The sequence below is a fragment of the Opisthocomus hoazin genome, chromosome 6 (genome assembly GCF_030867145.1).
Source record: "Opisthocomus hoazin isolate bOpiHoa1 chromosome 6, bOpiHoa1.hap1, whole genome shotgun sequence".
Classification (NCBI taxonomy): domain Eukaryota; kingdom Metazoa; phylum Chordata; class Aves; order Opisthocomiformes; family Opisthocomidae; genus Opisthocomus; species Opisthocomus hoazin.
In genome coordinates, this window is record NC_134419.1 from 56,815,985 (window position 1) to 56,835,150 (window position 19,166).

Sequence of the window (19,166 nt, forward strand, 5' to 3'; positions counted from 1 at the left end):
TTTCTGTTAAAATACATTGCGCAACAGTGAAGTGTAAGAGCTTCTTTGTATTTAATTTACTGTTAAGTCATAGCGTTATATTGCTCAAAGGCATCCTGGGAAATCATTCTAAAAGCATCTCCCACAGCCAGATTAGCCTCAAGTTCAGCAGAGGGTTTTGTCTACCCACTAGTGGAATGATATTATAGCATGCCTAAGTGGTTTGGTCTGGTGGTTTGCCACAGGAAGAGTTAAAATACATTTCCTAAAACTTTTCGTTTCCTCTGTTACTCAGTGAAACTTGCTTGTTCTTGTTCTCCCAGTGACTGTGAAGAACAGCAAGGGATTTCCCTGGCTGGAACAACTTCTTTGAAGTAGTTAGTTCTGTTATGGCATTTTGTCTTACTACTTTGCTATTCCGGATTAATTAAATCTGATTCTTTTATCTGTAGATAGCCTTCATATGCATAAAATTGCTTTTACCTAGTGATGCATTTTGTGCATGTGCTTGACAGGGATAACTTCTCATCATTGTAAGCTGCTTCATCTCAGCTGTCAACTTGCCGGGAAGTTACTACACAAGATCTGCTACAAGTGGATTTTCTTCCTTTACCTGGGAAAAAATTATACCAGGCTCAAAAATGATGTGTACAGTTTAGAAAAGTAGAGATAGTTTACACTACTTCTGGGATCCCCCTATATTGTTATGAAGATGCCTGTAGTGTTCTTTGGCACCAATGACATAGTCTCCTGCCTTAGAAAAAGCAGAAGAATTATAGCTAGTAAGTTTCATTGGACGTTAATTTAGGCATGTGAAAAAAAAAATCCTGTAAAAAGAGTTGTTATTCTAGAAATTCAATGTAACTTAATTGTTTGGTTGAGTAGATATATAAAAGCCAAGTAGAAAAATGAATGCAAATCATACTTGATGTAAGGCTGGGCTCTAGCTATCATGTAAACAAATGCTGTATAACTTTTCTTAGCTGTTAGAAGCTAAAGATCAAGTCAATTAACTTGACAAAAAGATTCTGTCTCCTAATGCAGAGTGGATCTTTAGATTTCCAAGGGCTGTTATTTATACCTGAAGGTTATTAAATGCATCCTCAAAACAAGTCTGCATTCCCTCCTTGCTAGCTAATTTTACTGAGATTCATTGTATTGCATTTGGTGAGGATTCAGAATTAAACATTTTGAGTTAGATTATCTGGAGTTAGGGAATATGCATAATGCTTTTGCTGTACTGATGTTTCACACACATCTCTCTGGGGAGTAAACTGAATTGTTATCCTGATGACTTCCCCCATTTTAAATTTGCTGAACCATATTAAAAACTGTGGGCCGATAAATGTTCAAAATCATGGAGACTGCTGTACTAAAGCATTTTGTTGTCTCTGTTTTGGAGTGAGAGGAGAATTAGTTTTGTTCTCTTGGAGTAAGCAGGTGACAAAGCAATCTCAAAATTCCTGACTTGCAGCAAGTACTGGCTCATTTCAGTGTTGGATGGAAATGAAACTGAGATGTAAAGATGTTGTGTGCATCTTTTTAATTGTCCTGGAGCTTCATTACAGTTTGGTTTGCAGCAGAAATAAATGGAGTTTGCAGAGCGAGCACAGGGTCTATCTGATGTGGTACTTTCAGGAGCTGTGGCACAAACTCATGACTGGAAGTTAAGCTTTATATCCCTCCTGAACAATTGCATTTCTGTGCTGTGTTGGAGCAAGAGGGGACACCAGATATCACCGGTTTGGGAAGAGGTTAAAGTTTTATATGGAAATTGTGCTGACACTTCCTAACACCTTGGATTGTACAGTTCCACTTAAGTGCATCCTCATGCCAAGATCTGCTAAGGAAAAGGCAGTTACTTTGAGAGTGCCTTGGCTGATCGTCAGCTGCAGAGTCTTTTCCAGCTGGTTCTGGCCTTCAAAACCGGAGGTAAATGGGCCAAAGCAGTTAGGAGAATCTTCCTCATGAATCAGAAGTGCGACATATATGTGTGTTTGTGTGTACATGTGCACACACATGGGCTCGTCTTGTACAGCAGTCAAAGAATATTACCCGTTAGTTGCATAGTTCACAACCTGCTTGCTTGTTTGTGCAAATGCCATTAAAAGAAAGGAAGAGGGGGGCAAAAGCAGTGAACCCTGCTTGGTTGTTCCTTCTTTCAACTGGAGGAGACTTTCTAGTTTCCTGTTTTGCTTCAGTGTAAATATTGTAATCATTTGTTTTGTTTTGGTTTTTTCTTCCCCCAGTGGGAACTGTGTATTTTTTTATCTAAAAAAATGAGTGCCAAACTCAAACATAAGCAGTGTCTCCAGTTATTTGGCAGAGTCTGTGATGTATTTTCCAATCCTATTTTCCTGTACACCACAAATATGTGCAACATGGTGAATTTAACGCTCGTTATCATTTATTTGCAGAAAAATAAACTTTAATTTAAGCATGTGTTTCAACTTTTAGAGGAAAAAAAGACCTTTGTTGTGTGATATAAGTTAAGAATAGCACTCTGTACCTCTGCAGTGTTTTCTGTGGAGAGATTTTGGAATATTGTGTTGCTATTATCCATTCAACATACTTAAATGTTAATTATATTCTGCATTGGTAGAATGAAGCATGCAAAGGTTTTTTTTTATGTAATTAATTTGATAATAAAACTGGAACTGGATCTCACGTCAGAAACCTGTTTCTGTGCTTGTAGTCGTCCTCCCAAATGGGTCATTAGTCAAAGTGAATCCTCTGAAGGTGTGTGCACCACAGTACCCTCCTGTCATTCAATGCCACAGCTTTGTAATCTGAATCCGTTTAAGCAAATGTGTTCGACAAACTGAATTTCACCTGATTTACAATCCTGATTTACCCTGAAATCTGAACTTACTTGTGTATGAACATGTGCATCACTGCCACTGTGAACTGGCACCTAAATGTGTAGCATTGGTGTTCTCCATGTGTTTACTAATTCATTGCCCTCATGAAAGCCAGAATAAAGAGAAGTACAATGACGTGGATTTCTTAATCTCTAATACATGATAGTTTCTACAATAGTCAGAAAAAATAGATGAAGGAAAGCCGAACTGTAGGAACTGAAGATGTGAACTCTCAGCTGACAAATAGGAAAAGCTTTTCTGAACACACCACTGCAAATTCAGCGTGGCAAATCTGCAAGAAGCTGGATAGTTAGACTTCAGTTTGTGGTTGGAAGTAATAATGTATATACAAAGAATTGGAGAGAATTCTGTTACACACAGATTATTTATTGTGGGGTTCTTATGGAGTAAATTAGGTGGGGAGGAAACATAGAAAACTTCAAAATCTCCAATCTGTTAAACATATGGAATTTTGGTATGCCATCCAATCAGTCATCTCATTGTGGCCTGTCTGAAACGTGTTTTAACTCTGAAGCATGTTCAGTCTTATCATGCTATTTTAACTTTTGCAGACTTCCAACAGGACTTTTGATATTCCTCTCACTTTGTCTGGAGCAGTAGTTCTACGGGAAAGACTAAATTATGAAGAAAAGACTCGTTATTTTGTCATTGTTCAGGCAAATGTAAGTATAGATCTCTTAATGGTTATTTATGCCACTGGTTTAAGTGGGGTTTCAGTTTGCAGTTTAGATTTTTCCAAGGAAAGGAAAAGCCTTGCTGATAATATGCTTCTCTTGAAGATCTTATTTAAAAATTATCTAGGTCATTGAAAGCTTAGACATATTATTATTAGTTTAAAAAGCTTACTCAGTGTGTATAACAAGACAACCTTTTTGGCACAAGGAACAAGTTGCAAATTGGAAGTACAGGCCATGCAGAAAAGTGCATTCTAGTGTCACTAAGTGTTCATTTTCTAAGAAATCTAGCAATGCTAATTTGATCTCAAATGAGTTTAATGGATACAATTTAGTTGTATCTTTCAGGTTTGAAATGCGTTTTTCTGTAAAGAGGTGATTTTTCTTTCAAGTCATATTGCAAGTGTATATGGAGGTTTTTACAGAGTGGCTGGCAGTTGATAATGTATACTGAGAAGAAAAGATGTTTAAACTGTATCTAATATATCTGTCATCAGAGAAGATTTTTGGTGCTCTTGCATGCTGTGAAACCTTTTTTTTTTCCTTTTTATCCTTCTGATAATAGCTGAAATGAAAACTTTTCCACAGTGGCTTACCTCTGTTGTGATACTGCTTCGTTTGTGGGAAAACAAGAATGCTTTGAAGCAACTTTAAGTTAGCTTGCTCCTAAATTCACGTATTTATATTACTGTCATCTTTCTGATACAGGATCGTAGATACATTTTAGAGTCCACTTTCCTGCATATTTTGTGGCATGTTCAGCATTCCCCTAGTAGGGTCTGGGGGTGTCTCTATGCTTTTTGCACTTGGATAAATCTAAAGGTGCTTCCTGACCCACACAGTTTTGACTGGGTTGTTTTAGCTGGGTGACCTAACTTGCTGATGTCCTGAACAGGAATATGGGAAGGCTCAGAACTGATTTGGCTTGTTGTTTTATCAAAACCTATTGCGCAGATCACCACTGCATATTCACAGCTCTTTTGCTTTGATGTCAGAGCTGTGAGTTTCATGAGACGCTGCGGTCTCAGAAAAGTAATTGGGGTAGCTGGGCAGGTCATGTTTTTCAAGAGAAAGGCATGGTGTGCAGCAGTGCCAACAACTTGAGTGAGGAGGGAAGCCTGTCACGCTGCAGGAGCAACCGGTGAGGGCACAGCTTGAGATGCACAGAGGCAGTGCTGCAAAGCAAACTCATATTAATTTGTTTATTCCTTTCAATATATGCCTTACGCAGTCAATTGTCACCTTTGTGGTATTGGGTTTGGGACTAGAGCTGTGCTGGTAGCTTCTGTTTAGTGTTTATACATCATGGGGCAGCTTGCATGATTGAAATGTCTTGCTAGGCCATGCGTTTTCTCAAACATGCCCAAATGGGAAATAAGATCACTAAAATTTTGATTGCTTACAGAGGAGAAACTAGATCTCAAAGAAAGCCTCTAATTAAGCTCTATAGCCCAGCTTTTTTAGGAGTTTGTCTTATGCGCTGTTTTGGTTTTTTTTTTAATTTTACAGAATATTGCAGGCTGCTTTTAATTCATTCTATCGTATGTATTGTGCAATCATATATCTATTCTACTGCTTACATTAGCAGTGATCGTTTATTGTTCGTGCATCCTGAAGATACTACATGAAATTAATTACTCTGTATCTGTGCTTTGATCCAGTATTACTCAAAGGCACATAATGGGGGAATGTAGAAAAGATTAGTTGACGATGAAGGCTGCTTCTTGTAGCTGGTATTGTTTTTCATCATTGGCCGTGAAGAAAGCTGAGTTTAGAAATTCCCATATTTAGTAACTGTAAATGTAAAGCAGTTCCAAGAACTGAGTGGACTGCAAAGTAGGGGAAAAAAAAATGTATCCAGTCTGATTTAGAGCAATGACCTATTCATCTTACACAGATGATGATATTAAACAGCATGAATACTTAAAAATAAAATCGCTTTTTTCTGTCAATGTTATTTTAGGATAGGAGGTCAAGACTTAGCTAGTGGCCCATATTCCCTCCACAAGTTTTGGTTTTGTAAAGTTTTCCAGTTGTGGGTGGTGATGTTGGAAGGAACAGGTGGACCCAATCTATTAACGCGTGGCTCCATGGCTGGTGTCACCAACACAACTTTGGGTTTTTTGACAACAGGATGGCCTACATGGCACCAGGCTTGCTAGCATCAGATGGGATTCACCTTTCTCAAAAGGGAAAGAGGGTCTTCGCTCAGGAGCTTGCGGGGCTCATTGACAGGGCTTTAAACCAGATGTGAAGGGGGAGGGGTAACATATCAGGCTTGCCGGTGACAAACTATGGGGTGATACCCAGTGGTTGGAGGGAAGGGGTGCTAGTACAGGTTCTCAGCCAGTTGCCCAGAGGCGTGCTGGGGACACTGCAGCACAGTCAAAGGCTTGCGGAGATGAGCTGGGAGCTCCTAGGGGTAGCAGGAGCCAGCAAGGAAGCTTCCATGAAAGACCCCAAGGGAAACAAGGGGTGTTCCTCTATGAAGGTGACATGGCCAACAGCCCAGATGAAATGCCTCTGCATGAACACACGCAGCATGGGAAACAAACAGGAAGAGCTGGAAGCTACCATGCTGCTAGAAAGCTATGACTTGATTGCCATTACTGAAACTTGGTGGGACAAATCCCATGACTGGATCGTGGCCATCGATGGCTACAGGCTGTTCAGAAGGGACAGGCAGGGAAAGAGGGGTGGAGGTGTTGCCCTCTACATCAAGAAATCAGTTCAGTGTGGAGAGCTGTCCCTGAAGAGTAGCCATGAGTAGGTCGAAAGCCTGTGAGTAAGAATCAGAGACAGAGGCAACAAAGGGAACCTTGTGGTCTACTACAGGCCACCTGATCAAGGGGAGCCTGCCAACGAACCTCCAGCTCCAGGAGGCTTCACGCTTGCAGGCTTTCATCTTCCTAGGGGAATTCAACCACCCTGACATCTGCTGGAAAAGTAGCATGGCAAGCTGTAAGCAATTCAGGAAACTCCTAGAATGCACTGAGGGATAACTTTTTAAGCCAGGTAACTGACACCCCTACCCAAGGGGATGCAATACTGGACCTGATGGTCACTGATGCAAGTGAGCTCATCAGTGATGTCAAGACTGGAGGCAGCCTGGACTGCAGTGATCATGCATTGGTGGAGTTCACAGTCCTGAGGGATATAGGAAAGGTGAGGAGTATAGTCAGGACCCTAAATTTTAGGGAAGCCAACTTCCAGCCTTTCAAGGAGTCCATAGGACCCCCTTGGAAATGGTTCCGGGGACAGGGGACCAGAACAGAGCTGGCAGATCTTTAAGGACACTTTCCATAGAGCGCAGGAGCTGTCAGTCCCCAGGTGTAAGAAGTCAGGCAAGGAAGGGGAAGAGACCATCATGGCTGAGTTGAGACCTGCTGGTCAAACTAAAGGGCAAGAGGGAACTGCACAGGCAGTGGAAGCGGTGACAGGTATCCTGGGAAGAGCTATAGGGATGCTGCCTGGTTGTGTAAGGAGGGGGCCAGGAGGGCCAAGGTGCAGCTAGAGCTGAACTTGGCAAGGGATGCTAAGAGTAACAAGAAGGGCTTCTGCAGGTATGTTAACCAGAAAAGGAAGGTTAAAGAAAGCATCCCCCCCCACCCCACCCCCGATGAACAAGAATGGCAACCTCGTATCAACAGATGAGGAGAAGGCTCATACATACTGAAAAACGTTTTTGCCTCAGCCTTCACTGGCAGCCTCTCTCCTCACCCTTCCGCAGCTGATGGACTGCAAGATGGAAACCAGAGGGGCAAAGCCCCTCCCACTGTGAGAGAAGATCAGGTTCAGGACCACCTAAGGAACCAGAAAGTACAAAAGTCTATGGGACCTGATGAGATGCATCCCAGAGTCCTGAGGGAATTGGCTGACGTCATTGCCAAGCCCCTCTCCATGATATTTGAATGGTTATGGCAGTCAGGGAAAGTCCCTGGTGACTGGAAGAAGGGAAACATGGTGCCCATTTTTAAAAAGAGTAGGAAGGAGGACCCTGGGAACTACCGACCTGTCAGCCTCACCTCTGTGCCTGGGAAGATCATGGAACAGATCCTCCTAGAAGATATGCTAAGGCACATGGAGGCCAGGGAGGTGATTCGAGACAGCCAGCATGGCTTCACCAAGGGCAAGTCCTGCCCGACCAGCCTTGTGGCTTTCTATGATGGCATGACTCCATCAATGGACAAGGGAAGAGCTATGGATGTCATCTATCTGGACTTCTGTAAAGCCTTTGACACAGCCCCCCCCCAACATCCTTCTCTCTAAATTGGAGAGAGATGGATTTGATGGGTGGACTGTTCAGTGGGTGAGGAATTGGTTGGAAGGTCACATTCAGAGGGTAGTGGTCAGCGGCTCAAATGTCAAATAGACACCGCTGACAAGTGGTGTCCCTCAGGGATCCGTACTGGGACCCCTACTGTTTAACACCTTCATCAATGACATAGCGAGATAGAGTGCACCCTCATGAAGTTTGCAGACGACACCAAGCTGAGTGGTTGTTCTGGTTCTGGCTGCAGCCGGCAACAAAAGAGCCATGCAGCCGCCCCTCCCCCCACCGCGGTGCGGAGGAGAATGGAAAGAAATAGGCAGAAAACCAGTGGGTCGGGATAAGGGCAGTTCAACAGAACAGCAAACAAAGGGAACAGGTTTTCATCAAAAAGTCCATCTTTCTTTAATCCGGATGATTCTTACTACAATACTACTGGTACAACATATAACAATTATAACAGTGATAACAGACAGTGACAGGGTTATTTAACAATTAACTTTATACAATTCATTTATTTATGGACTATTCTCACCCAAAATCAAATCCCCATGAGGTACACATTGGACTTCCCCATCCTTCCTCATTACCCACCAGGTACACCCAGGTCCTTGAGCAAAAGCAATCCCGCGGACGGGCTTGCCTTTGCCCGAGGCAAGACTAACCCAAACCATGTTCCCTAACATGTTCCGCATGTGCACTACAGGGACTTTATCCCCTTCTACGGGGCGCTGAGGTTTTGACTGGGCAGGACCAGCCCAGTTGGTGGACCCTCTGGTGTTAACCAACCAGGTGGCCTTTGCTAAATGGGTATCCCAGTTTTTGAAAGTCCCACCCCCCATTGCCCTCAAAGTGGTTTTTAGCAGCCCATTGTACCGCTCGATCTTTCCAGAGGCTGGTGCATGGTAAGGGATGTGATACACCCACTCAATACTGTGTTCTTTGGTCCAGGTGTCTATGAGGCTGTTACGAAAGTGAGTCCCGTTGTCCGACTCAATTCTTTCAGGAGTGCCATGTCACCACAGGACTTGTTTTCCAAGGCCCAGGATGGTATTCCGGGCAGTGGCATGGGGCACAGGGTAGGTTTCCAGCCATCCGGTGGTGGCCTCCACCATTGTGAGCACATAGTCCTTGCCTTGGCGGGTTTGTGGCAGTGTGATGTAGTCAATCTGCCAAGCCTCCCCGTATTTATATTTTAGCCATCGTCCTCCATACCACTGAGGCTTTACCCGCTTGGCTTGCTTGATTGCAGCACATGTTTCACATTCATGGATAACCTGTGCGATGGTGTCCATGGTCAAGTCCACCCCTCGGTCACGAGCCCATCGGTATGTCGCATCTCTTCCTTGGTGGCCCAAGGTGTCATGGGCCCACCGAGCTATGAAGAGTTCACCCATATGTTGCTAGTCCAGATCCACCTGAGCCACTTCAATCTTGGCAGCCTGATCCACCTGGTGGTTGTTTTGATGTTCTTCAGTGGCCCGACTCTTAGGGACGTGGGCGTCCACGTGACGGACTTCTACAACCAACTGCTCTAGCTGGGCAGCAATATCTTGCCACAATGGGGCAGCCCAGATAGGTTTGCCTCTGCGCTGTCAGTTGTTCTTCTTCCATTGCTGCAGCCACCCCGACAAGGCGTTGGTCACCATCCAGCAGTCAGTGTAAAGACAGAGCACTGGCCACTTCTCTCGACTGGCAATGTCTAAAGCCAGCTGGATGGCTTTCACCTCTGCAAACTGGCTGGACTCACCTTCTCCCTCGGCAGTTTCCACGACTTGTTGTGTAGGGCTCCATACAGCAGCCTTCCACCTCCGCTGCTTCCCCACAATGCGACAGGACCCATCCGTGAACAGGGCATACTGTTTCTTATCTTCTGACAGCTGGTTATACAGTGGGGCCTCTTCAGCACGTGTCACCTCCTCCTCTGGCGATGCTCCAAAATCTTTGCCTTCTGGCCAGTCCATGATTACCTCCAGAATTCCTGGGCAACTGGGGTTTCCCATTCGGGCGCGCTGTGTGATCAGCGCGACCCACTTACTCCACGTAGCATCAGTGGCATGATGCGTAGAGGGGACCCTCTCTTTGAACATCCAGCCCAGGACCGGCAATCGTGGTGCTAGGAGGAGCTGTGCTTCAGTGCCGACCACTTCTGAAGCAGCTCGAACGCCTTCATATGCTGCCAGAATCTCTTTTTCAGTGGGAGTATAGCGGGCCTCGGATCCTTTGTATCCCCGGCTCCAAAACCCCAGGGGTCGACCTCGAGTCTCCCCTGGTGCTTTCTGCCAGAGACTCCAGGTTGGGCCATTCTCCCCGGCTGCGGTGTAGAGCATGTTTTTAACATCTTCCCCTGACCAGGCTGCACCAAGGGCTACGGCATGAACTATCTCCCGTTTAATTTGTTCAAATGCCTGTCGTTGCTCAGGGCCCCATTCAAAATCATTCTTCTTCCGGGTCACGTGGTACAGAGGACTTACAATCTGGCCGTAATTTGGGATGTGCATCCTCCAAAAACCCACAACACTCAGGAAGGCCTGTGCTTCCTTTTTGCTGGTTGGTGGAGACATATCTGCTATTTTGTTGATGACATCCATTGGGATTTGACGGCGCCCATCCTGCCATTTTATTCCCAAAAACTGGATCTCTTGTGCAGGTGCCTTGACTTGACTTCGCTTAATAGCGAAACCGGCTTTCAGAAGGATCTGAACTATTTTCTCCCCTTTCTCAAAAACTTCATCCACTCTGTCACCCCATACAGTGATGTCATCAATGTAGTGCAGATGTTCTGGAGCTTCACCTTTTTCCAGTGCAGTCTGGATTAGTCCATGGCAAATGGTGGGACTGTGTTTCCACCCCTGGGGCAGTCGATTCCAGGTGTACTGGATGCCCCTCCAGGTGAAAGCAAACTGTGGCCTGCAGTCTGCTGCCAAAGGGATGGAGGAGAATGCATTAGCGATGTCAATTGTAGCATACCACTTGGCTGCCTTTGACTCCAGCTGATACTGAAGTTCTAGCATGTCTGGCACGGCAGCACTCAGCGGTGGTGTGACTTCATTCAGGCCACGGTAGTCTATTGTCAGTCTCCACTCTCCAGTAGATTTTCTCACTGGCCATATGGGACTATTAAAGGGTGAGCGAGTTTTGCTGATCACTCCTTGACTCTCCAGCTGGCGGATCAGCTGATGAATGGGGATAAGGGAGTCTCGGTTGGTACGATATTGTCGCCGGTGCACCGTTGTGGTCGCGATGGGTACCTGTTGTTCTTCAACCCTCAGCAACCCCACAACGGAAGGATCCTCTGAGAGACCAGGCAAAATGGACAGCTGTTTAATTTCTTCCGTCTCCAAAGTAGCTATGCCAAAAGCCCACCGATACCCCTTTGGGTCCTTGAAATACCCTCTCCTAAGATAGTCTATACCAAGGATGCACGGAGCCTCGGGGCCAGTTACAATGGGGTGTTTCTGCCACTCCTGCCCAGTGAGGCTCACTTCAGCCTCCAATACACTCAGCTTTTGGGACCCCCCTGTCACTCCCGAAATGCAAATGGACTCTGACCCTTGGAAATCTGATGGCATTAAAGTACACTGTGCACCAGTGTCCACTAGAGCTTTATACTCTTGTGGATCTGACGTGCTAGGCCACCGAATCCACACCATCCAATAAACACGGTTGTCCCTTTCCTCCACCTGGCTGGAGGCAGGGCCCCTCTAATCCTGGTCAGAGAATTTGCTGCTCACCTGCTCTAAGAATGACTTGGAGGTCCCTTCCAGAGGATCGGAATCAAGATCAAACTGTCTACCTGGTCTGGAGAGCTGGCTGCTGGAAACTGGAGCGGTATTTTTCCTAACAGAATCCCCTTTGGTGATTGTTTTACCTTGCAACTCAGGCACTCGTGCCTCTAGACTTGAGGTGGGTTTTCCATCCCACTTCCTCATGTCCTCTCCATGGTCACGCAGGTAAAACCCCAGGGTGCCCCATGGTGTGTAGCCTCTGTATTCCCTCTCCTGAGCAGAGAAACGCTTGCCCCTAATAGATGAGATGCGGGCCCGCACAGGTGGGGAGTAGGACAGATCCTCTTTGAATTGCTGGAACTCCCGGGCCAGTTTCTCCACAGCTGAGACAAGGGAGGAAGAGAGACTTTCCTCATATTGCCGGAGTTGGACAGCCACCTCATCCACTGTTGGTGCCTCCTCACCTTTCCAGTTTACAACTGCGAATGAGTTGGCATATGAGGAGGGGGCGCTCTGCACAAACTTACTCCATATGTGTCATGTGCACTGGACTTCATCTGGGTCTGTGGGTACCTGCTCTTCGTCTGGTTCATAGTAAACCAGCTCCCGCACAGCTAATTCTCTCAAGTACTGAATACCCTTTTCCATATTGGTCCACTTGCCAGGATAGCATACAAAATCGTCACTGAAGGGGTACCTCTCCCTCACGCCTGAGAGAAGCCTCCTCCAGAGGCTGAGGACTTGTTCCTTTTTCCCAATGGCCTTGTCAATGCCCCCATCCCTGGCCAGGGATCCCAGCTGCTTGGCTTCCTTGCCCTGTTAATTCCAAGCTGCTGGCCCCCTTATCCCAGCACCGCAGCAGCCAGGTGGCAATGTGCTCGCCTGGGTGGCGGCTGAAATCTTTCCGCATGTCTCACAGCTCGCCCAGGGACAGGGACCGGGTGATGATCTCTGTCTTTATCTCCCGCGATGATCCTGGCTCATCGTCATCCCTCCCAGAGTGATCTGCTCTCTTTGCGTCTTTCTTTAGTTTTACAGGGGCGACTGCTACCGGCACAGGTTGGTCATTGGGCTCAGCCGCGATGCCTGTGGCTGGAGCTAGGGCTGGAGCTGCTGCCGTGCCCGCTGGGGAAACCGGGGCCACCCCTGCGATCGTGGCAGTGGCAGCGGTGGTGCCGGTCGGTGGGGCTGTGACTGCCTGCTGGGTTGGAGGGGCTGCAGGGCTGGCTGGGGGCGCTGCGCCAGCCGCAGTGCTGCATGCAAATACAAGCCTAATTTCATGCACAGTGACATTATCATGTCATAAGTCGATATCATACAGTACAGCAAAATCATCATCGTGGTCTTTTTCCCCAAGGTAAGGAACAGCATGGCAGTGAACAGATACAGCAAATAAGGATTCAAATACCACAACCATCTGATCAAAGACAGAAACATTTTTACCGGCGACTACTTAACACAGTAAATGCGTATAACAAAAAAATTAACAAAAATCTAAGAAAGCTGTTTTAACACCCGCTGCTCAACCCTGCCGTTATCCCCGCCCCACGCTTGGGCGCCAAATTAATGTTCTGGTTTTGGCTGCAGCTGGCAACAAAAGCGCCACGCAGCCGCCCCTCCCCCTGCCGCGGTGCGGAGGAGAATGGAAAGAAACAGGCAGAAACTGGTGAGTCGGGATAAGGGCCATTTAACAGAACAGCAAACAAAGGGAACAGTAACAGCAACGATACAGAAAAGGGGAATATACAAAACAAACCCGCAGAACAGAACCGCTCTCTCGGACCACACCGCTGCTGAGCCCTCCCGAGCTGCGAGTGAGTTCCCGCCGCCCTGCCCTCCCCACCTGAACCCAGCATGACGGCACATGGTATGGAATACCCTGCTCTGTTTGGCCAGGTGGGGTCAGCCTGCCCGGCTGTGTCCCTTCCTGGTTTCCCTTCCTGGATTCTGGTGAAAATTAACCCTGTCCTGGCCAAACCCAGGACAGTGGTGCAGTTGACACACCAGAAGGATGGGATGACATCCAGAGGGACCAGGACATGCTTGAGAAGTGGGCCTGTGTGAACCTTGTGAGGTTCAACAAGGCCAAGTGCAAGGTCCTGTACCCGGGTCAGGACAACTCCTGCTATCAATACAGGCTGGGGGATGAAGGGATTGAGAGCAGCCCTGTTGAGAAGGACTTGGGAGTACTGGTGTATGCAAATGTGGATGTGAGCCACCAATGTGTGCTCGCAGCCCAGAAGACCAACCGTATTCTGGTCTGCATCAAGAGAAGCTTGGCCAGCAGGTCAAGGGAGGTGGTTGTGCCTCTCTGCTCTTTTCTGGTGAGACTTCACCTGGAGTCCTGCATCCAGCTCTGGAGCCCTCAACACAAGAAGGACACGGAGCTGTTGGAGCAGGTCCAGAGGGTGACAAAAATGATCAGAGTGCTGGAACACCTGTCCTATGAGGAAAAGCTGAGAGATTTGGGGTTGTCCAGGCTGGAGAAGAGAAAGCTGCAGGGACACTTGATTGTGGCCTTTCAGTACTTAAAGGCAGTCTATAGGAAAGACGGGAACAATCTTTTTAGTAAGGCCTGTTGTGACAGGACAAGGAGTAATGGTTTTAAAGTAAGGGAGGGTAGATTTAGACTGGATATAAGGAAGAAATTTTTTACCATGAGGGTGGTGAAGCAGTGGAATGGGTTGCCTGGAGAGGTAGTGGAGGCCCCATCCCTGGAAACTTTCAAGGTCAGGTTGAATGGGGCTTTGAGCAAGCTGGTCTGGTTGAAGATGTCCTTGCTCACTGCAGGGGGGTTGTTCTAGATGACCTCTGAAGGTCTCTTCCAACCCAAAGCTTTCTCTGTTTCTAAATAAAAGCTATCACAACTGTGTGTCTATGAAAATGGAAATATTTCATACTGTTTTTTTTTTTTTAAATAGCTAGTCATGCTGTTTTTTCACTATGATAACAAAAGAAGAAAGAAAAGGTGAACTGTTGCTAGAGTGTACATAATTCGGTGTATAAAAATAATCCGTGTGGGTTGCATGATTCAGGAAAGTATCTTTATTCTGTACCATCTGGAAAGAAAAAAAGGAGACAATAAAAAAGTTGCAAATAGTGTCTTGTGTACCCAAGGATTTTTTTTGGGGGGGAAGAATGCCAAGCCATGATACGTTGAAAAGAGCCTGACATGCAGCGTGGAGACTCTTTTGGATTGCACCATTGTAGCTGCTTTATTGTGGGTAGAAGTGCTCTTCAACCTTTTAAAACAGGAGCTGTATAACTAATTCTCTAGACAAATCAGCTTTCCACGTGGAGTACAGTTTAGAGGTCTTAGATCAGTCTCTTTACTGTCCTCTGGCTTTTGGTTGGGTTTTATTTTCTTTGGGGGGGCGGTGGTGGGGTGGTGGGTGTGTGTACTAAATCTTCCTTAAGTTATGCTGTGCGGAAGTAGATTGAGCATTACAGTCCAGGGCTTCTCCACTGCTAATTAGAAAATAAGTTGTTATTACTTATGGTTTCTGTTTCTCTAAGTGGAAATCCTTTTATTTGTAAATAGGATTTGGTGGAGCTACATCGGGCAGCGTAAGACTGTATTTCAGGTTACAAGTAAGGCACGAGAGACTTTTTGTTTTCTACAACTGTGCTACATTTTTATAGATTTAACAAGACATGTGTCTTCATTTCCCACACTTCTGGAGAATTAATTTCTCAAAACTGTATTATTTCAGAGTGATAGATGTCTCACAGTATTTCTTAATTCAAGAGGTAAACTTTTAATTGTATTTCTGAGCCTTTATGAAATCAAAGGCTGTAGCTCTGAGGCTGAAGTTCTGTAATTAGCTATTTCCTATAACCTGGATAATTATGGTGCTTGTATGTTTTGCCCTTAGCTTTTACTTTTTAACATCTTTTTGTAGATTATGAATTCAGAAAGTGTCACCAAATGTAACTCGTTTGCTCCACAGGACCGAGCCCAGAATCTTAATGAGCGCAGGACAAGTTCAACCACCCTGACAGTAGATGTGCTCGATGGTGACGATTTAGGACCAATGTTTCTTCCTTGTGTCTTGGTGAATAATACTCGTGACTGTAGACCTCTCACCTACCAAGCGAGCTTGCCAGAACTGACTGATCCTGTAAGTCCTCTTGATATTTTTTTTTTTTTGCAAGTTTTATATGTTTGTTTTCAAGCAACTATCATCTTTCTCTGTGGACTTAATTGAGGACTGTAACTAGAAAGGTTACGTATGCTAAACAACACAAAGCCAAGGTAAGATATATGTAGGAAGAGACAGTGAAATTCTAGCTTTGATACAGTGGCAAACTGCGCATTCACTACAGGAGTTGAGTCTCACTGAAATTCAGTGAATTGTCAAATTGCTTTTCCTGATCTGTCCGTGTTTGTCTTTCAAAATATCCTGAAGAAGCACTTTTAGAAGGAACTTGACATGTTATTCCATTCAGGATTGCTACAGAACTTCCGAGAAAGATTTTTTTGGAAGAGGAAGCATTAGTCACTAGTCCTTGAAAAAATTATTTGTTGTTATCTGGTTTCAATGAAGAGGCTCTAAAGAGCAATGTATGTTTTTTCCCATGTACATGCTTGTACTAAGTATATCGGTTAACACATCTGTTAGGATGGGGATAAAGGTCAGCGTCAGGCTCATTTCACACTGGAACGTGCATAATGAATCACAAAAAGTGGAAGGTGAAAGCATGATCATGATGCAAGATGGTGCCAGCTCCCCTTCCTTACAGGGCAACTGCTGCTTGTTGTAATGGACATGTGTGTCTCTGTGGTGGGTGAAACAAAAAAATGGATTTCTTAATTAATACTGATATATGACCTTTGATTCATGTATCTAAGAATATAAAAAGAAAGATCCAATTGAATCACTAGATACTGCCCCACCCGATTGACAATGACATGAAGATGACATTAAGATAACATTGAGTATTGACATTAAGATCACGACTTGCCTTGTCCATTGCAGGACATGCTCTCTGTTCTGCTTTCTCTGACCAGGAGACGGGGGAGGTTTGAGGCTGCAAGTGGAGGTTCCTGCTGTTCTCTGCCTTATTTATCTTGCCGTCCTATGCCTTGTAGTCTTTTGCCAACCCACATGTTATGGTTTCCTGCTTTGTCTGGCCTCAGGGGTGCTGCTGCAAATATGCTTGGGCAGGGTCACCAAGCACTGCCGCCACCCTGCTTCATTGATTCAGATGATGCTCTTAGAGAGTTTCAAAATCTCTCTCAGTTGTTTTATCCATTTTAGGCAGCTGAAATTGAGTCTAATGTATGGCAGTTGATCAATTGCTCCTGCACAGGTTAACAGTACAGGCTCTGGTTTAATAACCAGTACAATCTCAAGGAGGTGACGTAAGGCTTGTTGTAATCAAGATGTGTGATTAGTGTGCCATCTGGATAAGGGAGGGCTAGAACAAGTTTAAGGGAGGTGGTATAACTCAGTCTGGACCCCTGGGTAAACTCTGAGGAGAATATTGGGTCTAACAGGGCACATGCACCTCCAAAGGAGGTGATTTCTCTCTACTGGAGGATCTTTTCTTAACAACTGCAGCCTGATTTGTAAGGTGTAGCGAGACTGGAGCCTTGATATTCAGCTTGTAACGGAGGCAGGTCAGTTGTGAAAGGGAAGGGGAGAGAGATTCCCTATTTAACCTTATTACATTGATTTACACATATCTTTTCTTTTTTTTTCCCCTCCCTCTCCACTTTTACACCTTGGTATTTGATAATCCTTTGTAACTGTGATATCTGTTTTGGACTTTGTGAATAAACCCATTTACTTTAAATTTTACATTGATTTGCCTGGGTCTTAGTGTTATTTTAAGGTAACTGGGCAACCACAAGTTATTCTTCAGCTGAGTATGTGGCCTCAGCAGGGTTACTGGTATACCCAAACTGTGGAGGATGACAGAATATGACCCCATTTTATCTGCACGGATCTGATACAGTTCCCAGTACAGAGGAAGGTGAAGCAGAAATTATGAATAACTGATGTTTGATTGTTACCTTGGTTTTCATCTCATTATCTTAGTGTATAATGCAAGTCATAGTTTTCCTGATACAGTTCTCACAGATAGAAGGAATCCAGCTCTGTCTCCTCTCCTGCCCTTGGTCAGGCACATACGCTGCTCTGGAAGGCAAAGCGGTGTCTGCCAATGAGGGTGTCTAGGATAGGAAAAATTTGACTAGTGATTAGGTGCTGAGTTACAAAGTGTGTTCATTTAATTTCATAAGCTACATCTCTTCAGGTGTCAGCTTGTTTTGTTTGCCTTTTGGCTTTTTTGTGTCAAACTGCACCTTGCGAAATCTGATCTGTGAAATGAGAAAATAATTCTGTTGATAAACTACTAGCTATTTGCTGTTTATCTATTTGTAGCACTGCAGCTGTTTTGATAAACGTAAGGGGAAGAAGGATGTTTAAACTCAAAGTTTTGCCTTGGTACCTAAAATATTTACTTGACTTCTAAAGGATAATTTATTTAGAAGATATGGATGATACCTAAAAAGGTTCAGCTAGCAAACAGTGTCACAGAATCACAGAATGTTAGGGGTTGGAAGGGACCTCTCTGGGTCATCTAGTCTAACCCCCCTGCCGAAGCAGGGTCGCCTACAGCAGGCTGCACAGGACCTTGTCCAGGCGGGTCTTGAATATGTCCAGAGAAGGAGACTCCACAGCCTCCCTGGGCAGCCTGTTCCAGTGCTCCATCACCCTTAGAGTGAAAAAGTTCTTCCTCATGTTCAGACGGAACTTCCTGTGCTTCAGTTTGTGCCCATTGTCCCTTGTCCTGTCGCTGGGCACCACTGAAAAGAGTCTGGCCCCATCCTCCTGACACCCACCCTTGAGATATTTATAAACATTTATTAGGTCCCCTCGCAGCCTTCTCTTCTTCAGGCTGAACAAGCCCAGCTCCCTCAGCCTCTCCTCATAGGAGAGATACTCCAGTCCCCTCATCGTCCTCATAGCCCTCCGCTGGACTCTCTCCAGTAGCTCCTCATCTTTCTTGAAGTGGGGAGCCCAGAACTGGACACAGTACTCCAGATGGGGCCTCACTAGGGCAGTGTAGAGGAGAAGGAGAACCTCCCTCAACCTGCTGGCCACATTTCTCCTAATGCATCCCAGGATCCCATTAGCTTTCTTGGCAGCCAGGGCACACTACTGGCTCATGGTCAACCTGTTGTCCACCAGGACACCCAGGTCCCTCTCCACAGAGTTGCTCTGCAGCAGGTCCGCCCCAAGCCTGTACTGGTGCATGAGGTTGTTCCTCCCCAGGTGCAGGACCCTTCATTTGCCCTTGTTGAACTTCATCAGGTTCCTCTCTGCCCAACTTTCACAGAATCACAGAATGGTAGGGGTTCGAAGGGACCTCTCTGGGTCATCTAGTCCAACCCTCCTGCCGAAGCAGGGTCACCTACAGCAGACTGCACAGGACCTTGTCCAGGTGGGTCTTGAATATCTCCAGAGAAGGAGACTCCACCACCTCCTTGGGCAGCCTGTTCCAGTGCTCCGTCACCCTCAGAGGGAAGAAGTTCTTCCTCATGTTCAGACGGAACTTCCTGTGCCTCAGTTTGTGCCCATTGCCCCTTTCCAGCCTGTCCAGGTCATGCTGAATGGCAGAACAG

At 45.7% G+C, this 19,166-nt stretch overlaps 1 protein-coding gene across 22 annotated transcripts in view; it reads left to right on the forward strand.

Moving 5' to 3' along the window:
* The window catches only part of PCDH15 (protocadherin related 15), a 1,100,829-nt gene that overhangs the window by 801,664 nt on the left and 279,999 nt on the right, over positions 1–19,166 (forward strand). For all 22 annotated transcript variants that reach the window (XM_075423218.1, XM_075423232.1, XM_075423229.1 and 19 more), the window contains 2 exons: positions 3,413–3,523; positions 15,484–15,654. In XM_075423218.1, coding sequence (XP_075279333.1) covers positions 3,413–3,523; positions 15,484–15,654 — 282 coding nt within the window. The remainder of the gene's footprint in view (positions 1–3,412; positions 3,524–15,483; positions 15,655–19,166) is intronic.